The sequence below is a fragment of the Mytilus edulis genome, chromosome 2 (genome assembly GCF_963676685.1).
Source record: "Mytilus edulis chromosome 2, xbMytEdul2.2, whole genome shotgun sequence".
Lineage (NCBI taxonomy): Eukaryota > Metazoa > Mollusca > Bivalvia > Mytilida > Mytilidae > Mytilus > Mytilus edulis.
The window spans coordinates 87297896-87317731 of NC_092345.1; the positions used below are offsets into that span (position 1 = coordinate 87297896).

General features: G+C 29.5%; 1 protein-coding gene across 2 annotated transcripts in view; it reads right to left on the reverse strand.

Moving 5' to 3' along the window:
* Positions 1–1338: 1338 nt before the first annotated feature.
* The window catches only part of LOC139513285 (cullin-2-like), a 34010-nt gene continuing 15512 nt past the window's right edge, over positions 1339–19836 (reverse strand). For both annotated transcript variants that reach the window (XM_071301648.1, XM_071301649.1), the window contains exons 12-18: positions 11480–11566; positions 10238–10387; positions 9824–9901; positions 8566–8632; positions 7069–7262; positions 6206–6424; positions 1339–3827 (exon numbers count right to left, since the gene is read on the reverse strand). In XM_071301648.1, the coding sequence (XP_071157749.1) occupies positions 3696–3827; positions 6206–6424; positions 7069–7262; positions 8566–8632; positions 9824–9901; positions 10238–10387; positions 11480–11566 (927 nt within the window). In that variant the 3' untranslated portion in view covers positions 1339–3695. The remainder of the gene's footprint in view (positions 3828–6205; positions 6425–7068; positions 7263–8565; positions 8633–9823; positions 9902–10237; positions 10388–11479; positions 11567–19836) is intronic.

The window sequence follows — 19836 nt, forward strand, 5'->3', positions numbered from 1 at the left end:
GTTGATAATCCTACTAAATATAAAGCTTTACAACAATTATCACATAAACTTGACATGATCCAATAAAATGATGTCAAGGTCATATAAACCAAACACGAAAAACATGTACACCTTACAACCATTCAATACACAAAATATAGTTGACCTATTGCTTCTAGTTTTTAAGAAACTGACTAAACCACCAAGAAAACTAAACATTGACCAATGAACCATGAAAAGGAGGTCAAGGTCAGATGAACCATGCCAGGCAGACATTTACAGCTTACAATCCTTCCATACAACAAATAACAAGTAGTCACTGAACCATGAAAATAAGGTCAAGCACAATGGACATGTGACAGATGGAAACTTGTGACACAAAGCATCTATATACAAAGTATGAAGCATCTAGGTCTTCTACCTTCTAAAATATTAAGCTTTTAAGAAGATAATTAATGCCCCCGCTGGATCACTATTCCTATGTACAGCTTTCCGCAATAAAAGTTTATGCTCAACAAAAACTACATTATCTTATGAATAATGACCCATGAAAATGTGGTCAAGGTCAGAAGAACATGCCAATGTATTCCTTACAATCATTCCATACACCCGATATAGTTAACCTATTGCTTATAAGACAAAATCAGAATAAAATCAACAATGACCATGTGACCTTTAAAATTGTTAAGTCACATGATAGCTGCCAGATATGTAGTCTATAGACGAGGCAAAAATCAATTGGGTTCAAAGGTCTAAGTTAAGATATCCTACACAACATATTAATGGTATACAACTTAATGAAGAAAGAAAAAACACCCTTAATTCAATACCAAGTAATAAAAAAGTTTTGGGCCTAGACAAGGTTGTATGAGAAGAAAATAAGATACTTAAAGAGTGTAAAAACTGAATTCTACCTGGTAATGAGGCCTTAAAACTATGAAATACAAGTAAAGTAACCTTTATCTTATTGTCATTTTCTCCAAGATGATCAAACAACCATTGATTTCAGCATATGACCTATGTCTACTTGTATTCTAGTGGTATTAGAACAGAATAAGTATGCAAGAAGCAACAGTATAGTCAATTATATGGCTGTATGTTTATTTGCTGTTAACACGGAACCTTTAGGGTTGGGGGACACCATTATCTTCCTAAACTTCTTAAATCAGGTAAAATACAAATGTCAATTATATTTGATTTGATTTTTGGTGTTTTAACGCCACTTTTAAGCTCCACATTTAGGCTATTTCGTGGCAGCTAGTTTTTATTGGTGGAGAAAACCACGACCTTTGATAGGAAAACTGACAAAACGTCAATTATAAGAATTTGACAGAATTCATAAGTATCAACAAAACAATATGGTTTGTAGATTTTTTTTTAATAAAAAGGAACAATTTCAAGCACTTATCACATGATTTACAATTTTAATAATGAAAGTATATAACATTGTGTATTTGTGTAATAGCTGTGTACACATTTGATGAAAAACAACTCTACTATACAATATGAATACTCTGAAGTGAAAACATATAAGCTTTATATTCTGCCACTGTTTACATTAGCATATAATGAAAAGATTTTAGATGCAGCAATTCAAATGTTGGCAAATATTTGTTGTAACTGCTGGTGTTTTTTTTATAGCTTGGTACATCTTATGTTGTATATTTTGATTTTTATAATCTAGTAAATTTTTTTTAACTGAGTTCAATTTAGTTGCATATGGTATGTCCTTGTTCTGAGTGAAAGAATAAAAGAACAAAACACATCAGTGCCTTTTTATTCATCGATATTCAGGTAAATTTTTATTAAAGGTGATAAAATTCTAATAAATGTTCATTATCCTTTAACAGTAAATTTCATGATTGCTAGACCACTAGCTCCTTACAAACCTTAATCACTAGATGACTTTCTCAGTGGTGTTTCTGAAGGTTGATAAAATGCCATTAAAAAAATACAAATAACCCTGCAACTGAATTATCCCCCCCCCCCCCCCCCCTACTTTTTATTTACCTTAATTTTTCATATAAAAAATATGACCTCCCAGTCAGTTAAACAGAACTTGAAAGAGGGGGATTTCAAATCTGCTTTACTAAAACACCAAAAAATAACTGATATTATATAGATATAGGAAGATGTGGCATGAGTACCAATGAGACAACTCTCCATCTAAGTAACAATTTATAAAAGTAAATCATTATAGGTTCCTATTTGAATTTCTTGAAATGAAAATATTTAGAACTTTTTAATGAGTTTCTGTGTCATTTTATTTTAAATACCCAACTTTTTAACAGTCCAATACAAGGAATGAGGTATATCACAATATACAAATCATAATAATGCAAACTATCTACATATCAAAATCATTTACTATGACAACCTTTAAGTCTATACCATCACTTCAGCCATTTGTCAGTTATACATTTCAGTCATTTGTAATACAGTAACTTGTATTCTTTATATGAGAGGTCTGACAGAAAATGTAATTGTCTAAACCGGTAAATTTGATATTGATTTGTAATACTTGGTACTGTGGATTCATTTATTATTGTGGGAATCAATTTCCGTGGTATGATGAAATCTTGCATTTTCATGTATATTTGATTTCGTGGTTTTGCCAAAGTATGCATACAAATCAATGGAAAATTTGTAAATCATTGAACATTGAAATTCATGGTTTCCCTGTACCCACGATATCAATGAAAATTGTTATAACACAAATAATAATGAATCCACAGTATTATATGTCCTTGTAAGCAGCCAATGAGCGATACATTCACAAGCTGTTGACTCCAACAGCTTCTATAAAAGTCAGGTCTTTACTGCATTATACAGTTATACACAATTGATTGATAACATCAGGTTACAAATATCACAAACAGAATTCAAGACATCCCTGTTGTGTAACAGATTGGGTTAGCTAGTTTACATGCTTGTAAGGCAATAGTTTGTAGGAAGATCCTTAAATAACACATTAATCTAAATGAGCCATCGGTCATTGTCCATAGGTCTAAAACCAATATTCCTCAAAATGTAGCAGCTAATACTGGTCTTTGATTGAACCCATACATAATTAATACAAGTTTTGGAAAAAGGTCTGATTTATTGTTCAAAATCTTTGATAACCAAATAAACAAAAGAAAAAGTTTTAAAAAGTAAACAACCACAGTAATTTATGTACATCCCACATTTGCGTGTATTGACATATGTATTAATGACTGAAAATGTGTAATTTCTGCTTACAATGTTAATAATAGTTTTCAAAACTCAGCATAGTCAGTTCTTAACTTTACATATTATTAAACTATAATTACATCCACAAAATCATATATGTCTAAATTTAATCTGAATTTCTGAACATAAAAAGTTTAAATTATAAGAGTTTTCTTAAAACATATTAAAATCATTTTATGCCACAAGCTTGTATTTTTCAGATCATACTATTTTCAATGTTTTTATGAAGGCTCAATTATCTGAAAGATATATGTAATGAATTATTAAAAGATATTCCTGTCATATTCATAATTATCAAATGTTGTAACAAAAGATCATATTAAAATAAAGTGCAGCTGACACAATACTTTTATACAGCGGACCATAGATACTAGATCCCCTGAGGCTGCATTGAAACACTAGCTTTCATTTTATCCAGTTATTCCCCCTTGTAATATCACTATTTTGAATCAGCTGACTATCAAATGATGTCTTCACAAGACATGCTATGCTACATAACTATATTCATCTGTAGAATTGCTAGTCCTTTCTAAATACTGTTTGTCAATTAATGCTTCTATACACTTTTTGATCATGGGTATATTAGGAGAAAACCTGGCTCGGGCTTGACTGATTACCTGAAATAGAAATAAATTGTAATTACTATAAATCTAATAAATTATAACAAAGATAAGAGTGAGATACACAAAGTAAAGAGTCATCCATAATTTACAAACCAAAGGTATTTGTTTTGTTTTATCATGGGTATATTACCAAATCAAGTTTTTTGTAAGACATACAATATCAACTTTGGTGTACATATAAAAAAGAAGACCACAAAAGACCAAATGACACAGACCAAGCTATAAAAGGCCCCAAAATCACAAATGTATAACACATTTCATCTTCACTAGCCAAGGGTTACAATACAGTCCCTTCCTCTCCACCCTTGGCAGATAAAGCCAAAATTTGTGATTACAATGTTATGCCATCTACCGGTAGATAAAAGTCACACCCATTCAAACATCATAATTTTTTACCAATGGCAGCACTTGAACACTCTTAAATGTAGAGGTGTTAAAATGATTGTATCTCTAGTGTTTAGAAATTTCGTGGAGCAGGCTCTGAATATATATGTCAACATTCCAACATTGGCAAGAGAAACATACCCAGGACATTCAATAAGTTTTTTAAATTAAGATCTTTAAAATTGTCACCAAATATGGTTTTTTGTTTTGGGGTTAAAGACTTGTTGCACAATCAGCACTTCACTCCTTAAATTCATTGAATGCAAATCTTCCAGAGAATAAGCAAAATGTTATGACAATTTTGCCGTAAATATTACAATCTGCCATTTGCATACTGTGGATTCATTTATTTTCGTGGGTACCAATTTTTCATGGATTGATCAAAACTTTCATGGACATTAAATTTTGTGGTTCTACCAAAGTTTACGTACAAGCCTATGGAAAAAATTTTATTCGTTTAATATTTGGTTCACCTGTACCTCAACAAAAAATAATGAATCCACAGTAGATTTTTTTTTATGGATTTGGCAAAGAAGAGTAAAATCAATGAGATACGATTGCCATTGTTTTCATTGACACATGTATAGCAGTTCTGCCAACTTTTCATAAAGCAAATGCGTGAGATTTTGCCAAAATTGAAAAGATCAGAGAAAACAATAGATCAAAGGATAATGCCACAAAAAAGCATGAACATGCGTGAGTCTCATGCTAAATGTGTGAGACTTGGCCCCCCTGGTATAACTGGATAGTATTATTTTCAAAACTAATTCAACTGCACATGTAAAATGTAATTTACGTGCTACCATTTATGTAATCTGAATAGTTACTCAACTTTAAAAATAGCCAATCCCGGATACAAGTGTATGAGCAATGTACTTATTGTGTTTAATTTTTGTACTATCAATTCCAAGTTTACTTTCCACAGCAGTCACTGAGAGTGAGAGAAGGTATTTCACTTCGTATCTTATCACCTATTCTCCTACGTTAATTCTAGGAGGAACCCCATTTCTAACTCTTTAAATGTTTAATTTCCTTTGGGTCAGTGGGCATGACTCCTTTCGGTACACACTACTCCGTTTTTAATATAATACGACGTTTATCGTCATCTAACGAGTTAATTTTTCTCGACGTGTCGTATATATATATATATATATCGTATTTTGACTTTGACGGAAGTTACTTACGGAAGGGAGACAACTCAAAATGATATGGAAGACTCCATTTCGGCTGAAGGGGTGTTGAAGTTACACATTTACGATGTGGACTACATTTATTTTAATTTAAATGGCATATGATTTAAAATTATGCAACAATAATAATCAATATCAAACAGACATAGAAAGAATCCCACGAGTTTCAAATTAATCAATGGAGTGGGGAATCCAGAGCAACCATTCAATCTGATACCCCTTGAAGTCAAGAAAACTATACGCATGCACATAATTACATAAACAAACCATAGACTTGTGATTTGTAGCAAGAACGTTTATTAAATGATAATTAAACGACCTAGATGGTTCTCCATTTCTCCATGAGAGTACAATATCAAATATCAGTTTTATAGCGGTGACATATAAGAAAAACTCCACTTCAGTTCTTATATGACAGAAATAGATTTATTGGAATTCAGAGAACTCTTGCATTTTATCAAAACTGGGTAATTCCCTCTGACGTGTTTCTAAATTTATAAAAAAACACTATATATAAATACTGCTTAACTCTGATTTTTCGTGTTGTTAAAAACATGCATATAAGTCAAGGGAAATATCAAACATGAAGATTATGAGAAGAACATTATAGGAAAGTTGTTTAAGTTCAATCCTTTTGTTTGTTTTTACCTTTTAAAGCAAGACAATCATTAGAATCTGAGATGTTCATTAATGTTTCGAATAAAACGGTTGAGGTGAGGGCATATGGCCCTGAGTCAATGGTATTAGTCTACTGATTGCTTGAAAGCAATTGTATCCCAAAAATGAACAGTAACATACCTCTTGTATTAACATGGTGTGTTTTAATATTTTTCGTGCCTTCATGATTCTAACAATGGCTGCCTGTAGATACATTTTCCTGTCTTCATCCACTGCATTATGTGTCTGTTCTATTTCCTGTGGTGTTTCTTTCTGTGATGCAGATGTAATCTTGAACTTCGTACGTTTATTGTTATAATTTAAATTCAAAGTTAGTGCACTATCGAGAGAGGCATCATCCTGTTAAAATATCAATTAAAATATTAATGTGTTACCGTTCAAAAATCTTATTCTTTTAAATGTATGGTGCAGATAGATTTTGTCATATGTGTGCTTTAATTAAATCATATATATTTAATGTCACATTTGCAAATATCAAACTTTCAATTTGTTTATACAATTAACATACATTAATATGATTATATGCACCATTTCTTTTCAATCTGCAAATCCAAAACCCAGACACACAAAATTTGGTATGAATGCCATTTTTTAATTAACGGATAGACCCATTCTAATACCTGACTCTATAACCTAAGCAAGGAATGCTTAAGGAAACTAGTAATAAGTGTTGATGAATACAATCAGAGGAGGAAAATTCTGATGAAGAAATATATAATCTATATTGAGGACAAATGCATTAGTCTCTATGTATTAAATTTTGTAATTTTGGGGCCATTCATCTGACGAAACAGCATGAGTTTTGCTCATTGTTGAAGGCTGTCCAGTGACCTGTAATCACTTATATCATTTGTTTTCTGGTGACTAGTTGTCACAATGATAATCATACCACATCTCCTTATTTTTTATTAATTAAGATTTTAATGCTGTTTTATTCACTGGATTAGTTTTTTATTTAGATTTTTATTCTTAATATGACTTACCTCTAAAACTACAATTTTGGTTTCTGTTAAGGTTTGTAATTGTTTTTTGAGCTCTGCCTCTGACAGTTTGGTGTGTTCCATTATATCACTAAGTTTTAAAGAGTCTGATGAATTAAATAACAGTAAGATAGCCATGTGAAATGTCCCCATTGACACAAAATAAGGTCTTTTTAAATGATTAAACTTCAATTCACCTGAAACAAAATAAATCATAGGATAAATATATATACAAATTTATCTACCTGCAATAAGCAATGTTTGTAACATATAATGTAATCAAATATTTTACAACTAAAAAGACTAAGGAAAGCAAGTGAGTACATATAATTTGCTCATAAATCCATGTTTCAACAGCAAATCAACACAATGTTGTGATGCCATAAGATTCAATATGCTACTGTTTTTTTCTTTAGCAAAATTATCAGCCAACAGGCTGTAAGTGTTTCAAGTTGGAATAGATATTGAAACTTTTATATAGTAATTTTTTCATGAAACACTGTAGAGTAGTTAAATCTATAACTGTATTTCATTTTGTTTGACAATATACAAGAGTGAAATTTAGACTATAATGAAATCTAACCCAGTCCAAAATGAGTCCATTGAGTGGTTTATTGTATTGTTCATTTTTTTTTAGTAATTCCTTTTTATGCTGAATATTGTGACAGCTTTTCCTCAAAGCTATGTGCCAAAAGTATGAAATTACAACATTAATGTAAACTAATTTTCATTTAACTTTACAAGTATCAAGATCAAAAAATTAATGATTCAACATTTAAGTGGCAGTCTTTGTAAGAATCAGGCAATTTAGAAGAATTTCAAAACATGACAAAAACAACCCTGCCAACCTAACCATTATATTCTTAGAAATTACCCTCATCCTGAGTTAGAAATTATTGGTCTTTCTTTTCTGCGTGTCTAGCAATTCGTAAAAATCTCTAGATAATGTTTGTTTACAGCGATAACAAAATAATGAGTTAGCTACCCTTAATTATAAATTTTCAACCAAATTATATCTTGAAATAACATAACAGGTAAAGGTAAAGTATATTGTACTTGTGCACTTGAGCACCATTATAAATTTTGACTTATATTATAAATGTAAACTTGAACATTTTTTCGTTTTACTTGTTTTCACCACTGTCTCTTCAATGGAATATCAGATTTATACAATGAAAAACAAACTACATTTTTCATTTTAATAATACATTTAATCAGAAAATATCAAAATATTTCCACTATTCACTTAATGATTAATTCATTTGTTTACCAAACATTTCAGGTAAATTACTATTTACATTAAAATATCAAAACCTAAATGCTAGAAATGGCTTACATCCACATAATTTGAACTTTGGTGGATAGTTGTATGATTGGAAATTATACCACAAGTCCTTTTTTTTATAGCAGAATCTATATCCACTTAATTTGAATTTTGGTGGATAGTTGCCTGATTGGAAATTATACCACATGTCTATGTTATAAAAATTGTAGACTTACCATTACAAAAACTGTGCAACCAGGTAAGTTTTCTACCACTGAATTTACCACTGTAAAATGTTTCAAACTGAAAAAACAAGATCAATCTTTTAGGTGGTAGTATTATTCAATTGAATTTAAAAATTATAAAACTTTAAAAAATATCTTAACAGAATAAACATTTTTACTTGTTATTCTATATGTGCTTTTGAATAATGAGTTTCAATTCTGCCCAGAATTAGTTTTGTGAAATATACAGTTAACACACTTCAGGTAAAAATTCTGCTCAAACTGTCAAAGATTTAAAGATAATTTATTGTAGTTGAAAAATATAAAAAAATATGATAAACGAATGTACAAACTTTATGTAACGTCATATCCGTAAAAAAATGGCGGGAAAATGCTCGCGAGGGTAAAAAAGGAATATCCAAAATGGCAAATACCATGGTATTTGAGGCATATTCACCGGCAGTGGTGAAAAACAGTCAGATTCGTTTGAAATGAGGAAGAAATGTTAGAATAGGCGAAAAATACACTGGCTATCAGCCAATCAAAAGCTGGCATTCTTATATAAGGTGTAATTATGTTGAAAATACGTATCATTTTGATGTAAAGATAAGAAACAACAGGGACTAATTCATTCAGTGCCATGAAACAATGAATTTCATAAACATGATAAAAAAAAGTTTTTAAATTGATATTTCTTTTGCTACTTTTGCTACTTTATCTTTACTTAATATAATATAAAAAAATAGTTAATTTTGTGACTAGATATTTGTTTTGTATATATACAGGTTGCACTATAATGAACCATTCATTCATTTGACTTATTGTTGGGTAACTGAAAGCACATATTTATTTTTATTTGGCACAAGAGGAAAAAAATAATTCTGTAACTATAAATGAATAAAGAAAACATAAACTGAAACAACTGTTTTTGTTGTTATAGTTTAATTGTATTCTCAGTTATTAATTGAACAATATAAACTAAAACATATAAAGGAAATAGAGCATCAACGCGACGCGACAAATGACATTAAAAAAAAAATACAGTTAATTTTTTTGGCGCAAAATGTGATGCTATCCAAAATTTGTGGGGAGAACACTGAGGATTATTGAGTTTTGTAAAATAACAATCAACATATTATCTACTACTACTGGGGTGTTTACAAAACTTGATTATCCATGAGAGTCTCACAGTCAGTCCTTTAAGGGCATTTGATATTATTCATTTTTACCGCAAGTTATCTAATGTAATTTACTTCAAATATAACATTACCATTCTAACACTCTTTTCTAACTCTTGAGGTATTGCAAATGTAGGTAAATTACTCTGTCCAATTGGCCATGCTCCAGCCTAGAAAATATATGTAAAGGTACTTCACATTTATATAAACAGGAATAATCTGATGCATCCTACAGTCTCTCTAAACCATCTTTATTCACTAAATATAGAAGTCAATTATAATTTCGATAAATCTGACATGAAATGTAGGTCATTAAGTCTCAATCTAATCAGTTAATTATCAGTTAATTAAACAGTATAAGTCAATAAAGCATGAAATGAAAGTCAGCTAAACACACTTTTCATTTTCTCTGTATTAACTGATCTTGAGTCTTATCATGTCTTTATCTCTGTGTAAAAAGCTGTTTCATTGTTTGATTGACATTTACATATGATAAATGTATTTACCTGTAAAACTGATATAGAAAAGTTAACACCCAGTTCTGATACATTCTGTTTTTTAAGGAAATCACTGAAGTCATTATTCAAACCAGTACTAATATTCATATCTGTAAACATCCTATGGAGTTTGTTTGTAAATTCATAACCACAGGCTTGCTGAAAATATTGTAATTGTAAAATTAAATAAGATCGCTATATCATAGTGAAATGTTGTCACCATTTTATATATATGCAATTTATTGGTCTCATCAATAGAATGACGAACAACAGTATTCATTACAAAGATAAGAACCAACAAACTAGTAAAAACAATCTTTTCAACAAAAATCATGCTTGATTTAATAATGACAAATTTAAAGAAAAATTCACAATACCGTATAGAGGTTATTTTCGAGGAGTGTAAATTTTTGATTATTATCGCGGATAGAACAAAATTGCCAAAATGAATTCCACCAATTTAAAAAGTCAACATGCAAAGGTATCTATATAAGTTTTGATTCCGTCAAAATAATATCCACCAAAATATTTCGTATTATCAAATAAAAATCTTGAAATTTTACACCAGTGAAAATAACCCGCTATACGGTATATGCTACAAAAAATATTTATTAAACAAGAATGTGTCCTTAGTACACTGAAGCCCCAATCACACTATCACTTTCTATGTTCAGTGAACCGTGATATTGTGGTCAAAACTCTAATTTGGCATTAAAATTATAAAGATCATATCTTAAGAAACATGTGTACTTAGTTTCAAGTTGATAGGACTTCAACTTCATCAAAAAATAACTTGACCAAAAACTTTAACCTGAAGTGGGACAGACAGATAGAACAGACAGACAAACGGACACACAGACCAGAAAACATAATGCCCATTAATGGGCCATAAAAATGGTAACAAATAAGATGGTGTGGTATGATTGCCTATGAGACAACTACAAGTATTCAGTAGAGACTTGGAGAGAGAGGAGGATGGTTCAAAAAGTATTTTCAAAGGACAAACACAAGGATCATTATATCAATAAAACCTTTGCAATCCAGTCTTTCTTTCATTGTCAGGTTCAGTGTTTCTAATAATCTTGAAACCAGACAAATTATTGTTTATATACTGTAATCTGTTATTGTGTAGTATTTTTCATAATATCCTGATTATTTTCTTTAAATGAAAACTATTGATTCTTTGCATTTTTTTCTTTGGAATATCGAAATTGTTTGTGTTTTTATTCAGCTTATTATTAGTATTCTTACCTTTAGTTTATTTATCATGGCTTCCTCTGCATCCATTGATGCTGATTGTGTATATATCAAACGTTTGGCCAACATCTTAGAATAAAACTGAAACAATTCAAATAAGAAAATAACGTTTGGTCAACATCTTAGAATAAAACTGATACAATTCAAATAAGAAAAAAACGTTTGGTCAACATCTTAGAATAAAACGGAAACAATTCAAACAAGAAAATAACGTTTGGTCAACATCTTAGAATAAAACTGAAACAATTCAAATAAGAAAATAACATTTGGTCAACATCTTAGAATAAAACTGAAACATTTCAAATAAGAAAATAACGTTTGGTCAACATCTTAGAATAAAACTGAAACAATTCAAATAAGAAAAAAACGTTTGGTCAACATCTTAGAATAAAACTGAAACAATTCAAATAAGAAAATAACGTTTGGTCAACATCTTAGAATAAAACTGAAACAATTCAAATAAGAAAAAAACGTTTGGTCAACATCTTAGAATAAAACTGAAACAATTCAAATAAGAAAATAACGTTTGGTCAACATCTTAGAATAAAACTGAAACAATTCAAATAAGAAAAAAACGTTTGGCCAACATCTTAGAATAAAACTGAAACAATTCAAATAAGAAAAAAACGTTTGGTCAACATCTTAGAATAAAACTGAAACAATTCAAATAAGAAAAAAACGTTTGGTCAACATCTTAGAATAAAACTGAAACAATTCAAATAAGAAAATAACGTTTGGTCAACATCTTAGAATAAAACTGAAACAATTCAAATAAGAAAATAACGTTTGGTCAACATCTTAGAATAAAACTGAAACAATTCAAATAAGAAAAAAACGTTTGGTCAACATCTTAGAATAAAACTGAAACAATTCAAATAAGAAAATAACGTTTGGTCAACATCTTAGAATAAAACTGAAACAATTCAAATAAGAAAAAAACGTTTGGTCAACATCTTAGAATAAAACTGAAACAATTCAAATAAGAAAATAACGTTTGGTCAACATCTTAGAATAAAACTGAAACATTTCAAATAAGAAAATAACGTTTGGTCAACATCTTAGAATAAAACTGAAACAATTCAAATAAGAAACCAGGTGCTCCGCAGGGCGCAGCTTTATACGACCGCAGAGGTCGAACCCTGAACAGTTGGGGCAAGTATGGACAAAACATTCAAGCGTGATACAGCTCTGAATTTGGATTGTGATCAAATTTTTGACATTACATGGTTTTTTTTACACAAAACAAATGTCAAGATTTTACAAATCAATTAAAGATTTCTTCTTCAAACTTATTTAAATCTAAAATTAAATAGTTGACACAGCATAGGTTTCTGACACAGAATGAATGTGTTCTAATGAACTTAAAATTTTTGTTTTCTCTTAGAGCAATTCACTATGCTGTTGAATATTAATCCTCTCAAAAAAATGTTTGAAGAAATTTTCTTTTTTATTTATGAAATTTCAAATGAGAAAAATTGAACCCAATTTTTTTAATCACATCCCCCTTTCCCTTATTCCAAAACTAATCTCAATTAAAATTTCTAATGGAGTTTGCAACAATAACTTCTTGAGCATTTAAATACATCATAAAATATTAAGATGTAAAAAAACTGCTTGTTATCACTGAATGGTAAAGATTATTTTAATTTATCAGTTGGTAGTAAAAAGTGAATATACATTGTATATTGTATATAACAAAGATTTAAGTTGATTCTGGACAAAGAAAGATAACTCCAATTAAAAAAAAATCTTGCTATTGCACAATATTTTGCAATTAGATATTTCTTGCTTACTATTCTGGACAAAGAAAGATAACTCTAATTAAAAAAAAATTTGCTATTTCACAATATTGTGCAATTAGATATTTCTTGCCATTGCGCAATACTGTGCAATTGAAAAGACTTGCTATTGCACAATACTTAATATAATAATTTTAGATCCTGATTTGGACCAACTTGAAAACTGGGCCCATAATAAAAAATCTAAGTACATTTTTGGATTCAGCATATCAAAGAACCCCAAGATTTCAATTTTTGTTAAAATCAGACTAAGTTTAATTTTGGACCCTTTGGACTTTAGTGTAGACCAATTTGAAAACAGGACCAAAAATGAAGAATCTACATACACAGTTAGATTTGGTATATCAAAGAACCCCATTTATTCAATTTTTGATGATTAAAGTTTAATTTTGGACCCCGATTTGGACCAACTTGAAAACTGGGCCAATAATCAAGAATCTAAGTACATTTTTAGATTCAGCATATCAAAGAACCTAACTGATTCATTTTTTGTCAAAATCAAACTAAGTTTAATTTTGGACCCTTTGGACCTTAATGTAGACCAATTTGAAAACGGGACCAAAAGTTAAGAATCTACATACACAGTTAGATTCGGCATATCAAAGAACCCCAATTATTCAATTTTGATGAAATTAAACAAAGTTTAATTTTGGACCCTTTGGGCCCCTTATTCTGTTGGGACCAAAACTCCCAAAATCAATACCAACCTTCCTTTTATGGTCATAAACCTTGTGTTTAAATATCATAGATTTCTATTTACTTATACTAACGTTATGGTGCGAAAACCAAGAAAAATGCTTATTTGGGTCCCTTTTTGGCCCCTAATTCCTAAACTGTTGGGACCTAAACTCCCAAAATCAATACCAACCTTCCTTTTGTAGTCATTAACATTGTGTTTAAATTTCATTGATTTCTATTCACTTAAACTAAAGTTATTGTGCGAAAACCAAGAATAATGCTTATTTGGGCCCTTTTTTGGCCCCTAATTCCTAAACTGTTGAAACCAAAACTCCCAAAATCAATCCCAACCGTTCTTTTGTGGTCATAAACCTTGTGTCAAAATTTCATAGATTTCTATTAACTTAAACTAAAGTTATAGTGCGAAAACCAAGAAAATGCTTATTTGGGCCCTTTTTGGCCCCTAATTCCTAAAATGTTGGGACCAAAACTCCGAAAATCAATACCAACCTTCCTTTTGTGGTCATAAACCTTGTGTTAAAATTTCATAGATTTCCATTCACTTTTACTAAAGTTAGAGTGCGAAAACTAAAAGTATTCGGACGCAGGACGACGACGACGACGACGACGACGACGTGATAGCAATATACGACGAAAAATTTTTCAAATTTTGCGGTCGTATAAAAAACGTTTGGTCAACATCTTAGAATAAAACTGAAACAATTCAAATAAGAAAAAAACGTTTGGTCAACATCTTAGAATAAAACTGAAACAATTCAAATAAGAAAAAAACGTTTGGTCAACATCTTAGAATAAAACTGAAACAATTCAAATAAGAAAAAAACGTTTGGTCAACATCTTAGAATAAAACTGAAACAATTCAAATAAGAAAAAAACGTTCGGCCGACATCTTAGAATAAAACTGAAACAATTCAAATAAGAAAAAAACGTTCGGCCGACATCTTAGAATAAAACTGAAACAATTCAAATAAGAAAAAAACGTTTGGTCAACATCTTAGAATAAAACTGAAACAATTCAAATAAGAAAATAACGTTTGGTCAACATCTTAGAATAAAACTGAAATAATTCAAATAAGAAAATAACGTTTGGTCAACATCTTAGAATAAAACTGAAACAATTCAAATAAGAAAATAACGTTTGGTCAACATCTTAGAATAAAACTGAAACAATTCAAATAAGAAAATAACGTTTGGTCAACATCTTAGAATAAAACTGAAACAATTCAAATAAGAAAATAACGTTTGGTCAACATCTTAGAATAAAACTGAAACAATTCAAATAAGAAAATAACGTTTGGTCAACATCTTAGAATAAAACTGAAACAATTCAAATAAGAAAATAACGTTTGGTCAACATCTTAGAATAAAACTGAAACAATTCAAATAAGAAAATAACGTTTGGTCAACATCTTAGAATAAAACTGAAACAATTCAAATAAGAAAATAACGTTTGACCAACATCTTAGAATAAAACTGAAACAATTCAAATAAGAAAATAATGTTTGGTCAACATCTTAGAACAAGAGGCTGTCACAACGACAGCAAACCGGATTTATTAATATTTATTTGTGTCCTGGCAATATCACAAGAACCATTACTGATGAATGGTGAAAGTGAAAATCGTCAATATCAAATTTGACCTCCATTTTGTCATCAGTATCAACATATTAAAATTTGAAAAGCTTAGATTGAATGGTTCATGAGTAAATGCAACAACGTGAATGGAAACGCCATTTTACAATCTTTCAAGAACCATAACTCCTGAACGGTAAAAGTCAAAATCGTCATTATTGAACTTGACCTCTATTTTGCCATCAGTAACAACATATTAAAATTTGGGAAGCTTTGGTAGAACAGTTCATGCGTAAATGCACGGACACGACTGGAAACTCCATTTTTCAATCTTTCAAGAACCATAACTCCTGAACGGTAAAAGTCAAAATCGTCTTTATTGAACTTGACCTCTATTTTGTCATCAGTAACAACATATTAAAATTTGGGAAGCTTTGGTAGAACAGTTCATGCGTAAATGCACGGACACGACTGGAAACTCCATTTTTCAATCTTTCAAGAACCATAACTCCTGAACGGTAAAAGTCAAAATCGTCATTATTAAACATGACCTCCATTTTGTCATCAGTAACAACATATTAAAATTTGGGAAGCTTTAGTAGAACAGTTCATGCGTAAATGCACGGACACGACTGGAAACTTCATTTTTCAATCTTTCAAGAACCATAACTCCTGAACGGTAAAAGTCAAAATCGCCATTATTGAACTTGACCTTCATTTAGTTGTCAGTAACAACATATTAAAATTCTAAAAGCTTTGATTGAACGGTTCATGAGTTAATGCACGGACAACATTTGATTGCCGCCTGCCCGCCTGCCCGCCCGCCCGCCCGCCCGCCCGACTGCCCGGCCGCCCGCCCGCCGTACATCCCCAAATCAATAACCGACATTTTTGTCACAAAAATCCGGTTAATAAAACTGATACAATTCAAATAAGAAAATAACGTTTGACCAACATCTTAGAATAAAACTGAAACAATTCAAATAAGAAAATAACGTTTGGTCAACATCTTAGAATAAAACTGAAACATTTCAAATAAGAAAATAACGTTTGGTCAACATCTTAGAATAAAACTGATACAATTCAAATAAGAAAATAACGTTTGGTCAACATCTTAGAATAAAACTGAAACAATTCAAATAAGAAAATAACGTTTGGTCAACATCTTAGAATAAAACTGAAACATTTCAAATAAGAAAATAACGTTTGACCAACATCTTAGAATAAAACTGAAACAATTCAAATAAGAAAATAACGTTTGGTCAACATCTTAGAATAAAACTGAAACAATTCAAATAAGAAAATAACGTTTGACCAACATCTTAGAATAAAACTGAAACAATTCAAATAAGAAAATAACGTTTGGTCAACATCTTAGAATAAAACTGAAACATTTCAAATAAGAAAATAACGTTTGGTCAACATCTTAGAATAAAACTGATACAATTCAAATAAGAAAATAACATTTGGTCAACATCTTAATAATGTTTGGTCAACATCTTAGAATAAAACTGAAATAATTCAAATAAGAAAATAACGTTTGGTCAACATCTTAGAATAAAACGGAAACAATTCAAATAAGAAAATAACGTTTGACCAACATCTTAGAATAAAACTGAAACAATTCAAATAAGAAAATAACGTTTGGTCAACATCTTAGAATAAAACTGAAACAATTCAAATAAGAAAATAACGTTTGGTCAACATCTTAGAATAAAACTGAAACAATTCAAATAAGAAAATAACGTTTGGCCAACATCTTAGAATAAAACTGAAACAATTCAAATAAGAAAATAACGTTTGGTCAACATCTTAGAATAAAACTGAAACAATTCAAATAAGAAAAAAACGTTTGGTCAACATCTTAGAATAAAACTGAAACAATTCAAATAAGAAAATAACGTTTGGTCAACATCTTAGAATAAAACTGAAACAATTCAAATAAGAAAATAACGTTTGGTCAACATCTTAGAATAAAACTGAAACAATTCAAATAAGAAAATAACGTTTGGTCAACATCTTAGAATAAAACTGAAACAATTCAAATAAGAAAATAACGTTTGGTCAACATCTTAGAATAAAACTGAAACAATTCAATTAAGAAAATAACGTTTGACCAACATCTTAGAATAAAACTGAAACAATTCAAATAAGAAAATAACGTTTGGTCAACATCTTAGAATAAAACTGAAACAATTCAAATAAGAAAATAACGTTTGGTCAACATCTTAGAATAAAACTGAAACAATTCAAATAAGAAAATAACGTTTGGTCAACATCTTAGAATAAAACTGAAACAATTCAAATAAGAAAATAACGTTTGACCAACATCTTAGAATAAAACGGAAACAATTCAAATAAGAAAATAACGTTTGGTCAACATCTTAGAATAAAACGGAAACAATTCAAATAAGAAAATAACGTTTGGTCAACATCTTAGAATAAAACTGAAACAATTCAAATAAGAAAATAACGTTTGGCCAACATCTTAGAATAAAACTGATACAATTCAAATAAGAAAATAACGTTTGGTCAACATCTTAGAATAAAACGGAAACAATTCAAATAAGAAAATAACGTTTGGTCAACATCTTAGAATAAAACTGATACAATTCAAATAAGAAAATAACGTTTGGTCAACATCTTAGAATAAAACTGAAACAATTCAAATAAGAAAATAACGTTTGGTCAACATCTTAGAATAAAACTGAAACAATTCAAATAAGAAAATAACGTTTGGTCAACATCTTAGAATAAAACTGAAACAATTCAAATAAGAAAATAACGTTTGGTCAACATCTTAGAATAAAACTGAAACAATTCAATTAAGAAAATAACGTTTGACCAACATCTTAGAATAAAACTGAAACAATTCAAATAAGAAAATAACGTTTGGTCAACATCTTAGAATAAAACTGAAACAATTCAAATAAGAAAATAACGTTTGGTCAACATCTTAGAATAAAACTGAAACAATTCAAATAAGAAAATAACGTTTGGTCAACATCTTAGAATAAAACTGAAACAATTCAAATAAGAAAATAACGTTTGGTCAACATCTTAGAATAAAACTGAAACAATTCAAATAAGAAAATAACGTTTGACCAACATCTTAGAATAAAACGGAAACAATTCAAATAAGAAAATAACGTTTGGTCAACATCTTAGAATAAAACGGAAACAATTCAAATAAGAAAATAACGTTTGGTCAACATCTTAGAATAAAACTGAAACAATTCAAATAAGAAAATAACGTTTGGCCAACATCTTAGAATAAAACTGATACAATTCAAATAAGAAAATAACGTTTGGTCAACATCTTAGAATAAAACGGAAACAATTCAAATAAGAAAATAACGTTTGGTCAACATCTTAGAATAAAACTGATACAATTCAAATAAGAAAATAACGTTTGGTCAACATCTTAGAATAAAACTGAAACATTTCAAATAAGAAAATAACGTTTGGTCAACATCTTAGAATAAAACTGAAACAATTCAAATAAGAAAATAACGTTTGGTCAACATCTTAGAATAAAACTGAAACAATTCAAATAAGAAAATAACGTTTGGTCAACATCTTAGAATAAAACTGAAACAATTCAAATAAGAAAATAACGTTTGGTCAACATCTTAGAATAAAACTGAAACAATTCAAATAAGAAAATAACGTTTGACCAACATCTTAGAATAAAACTGAAACAATTCAAATAAGAAAATAACGTTTGGTCAACATCTTAGAATAAAACGGAAACAATTCAAATAAGAAAATAACGTTTGGTCAACATCTTAGAATAAAACTGAAACAATTCAAATAAGAAAATAACGTTTGGCCAACATCTTAGAATAAAACTGATACAATTCAAATAAGAAAATAACGTTTGGTCAACATCTTAGAATAAAACGGAAACAATTCAAATAAGAAAATAACGTTTGGTCAACATCTTAGAATAAAACTGATACAATTCAAATAAGAAAATAACGTTTGGTCAACATCTTAGAATAAAACTGAAACATTTCAAATAAGAAAATAACGTTTGGTCAACATCTTAGAATAAAACTGAAACAATTCAAATAAGAAAATAACGTTTGGTCAACATCTTAATAATGTTTGGTCAACATTTTAGAATAAAACTGAAACAATTCAAATAAGAAAATAACGTTTGACCAACATCTTAGAATAAAACTGAAACAATTCAAACAATAAAATAACGTTTGGTCAACATCTTAGAATAAAACTGAAACAATTCAAATAAGAAAATAACGTTTGACCAACATCTTA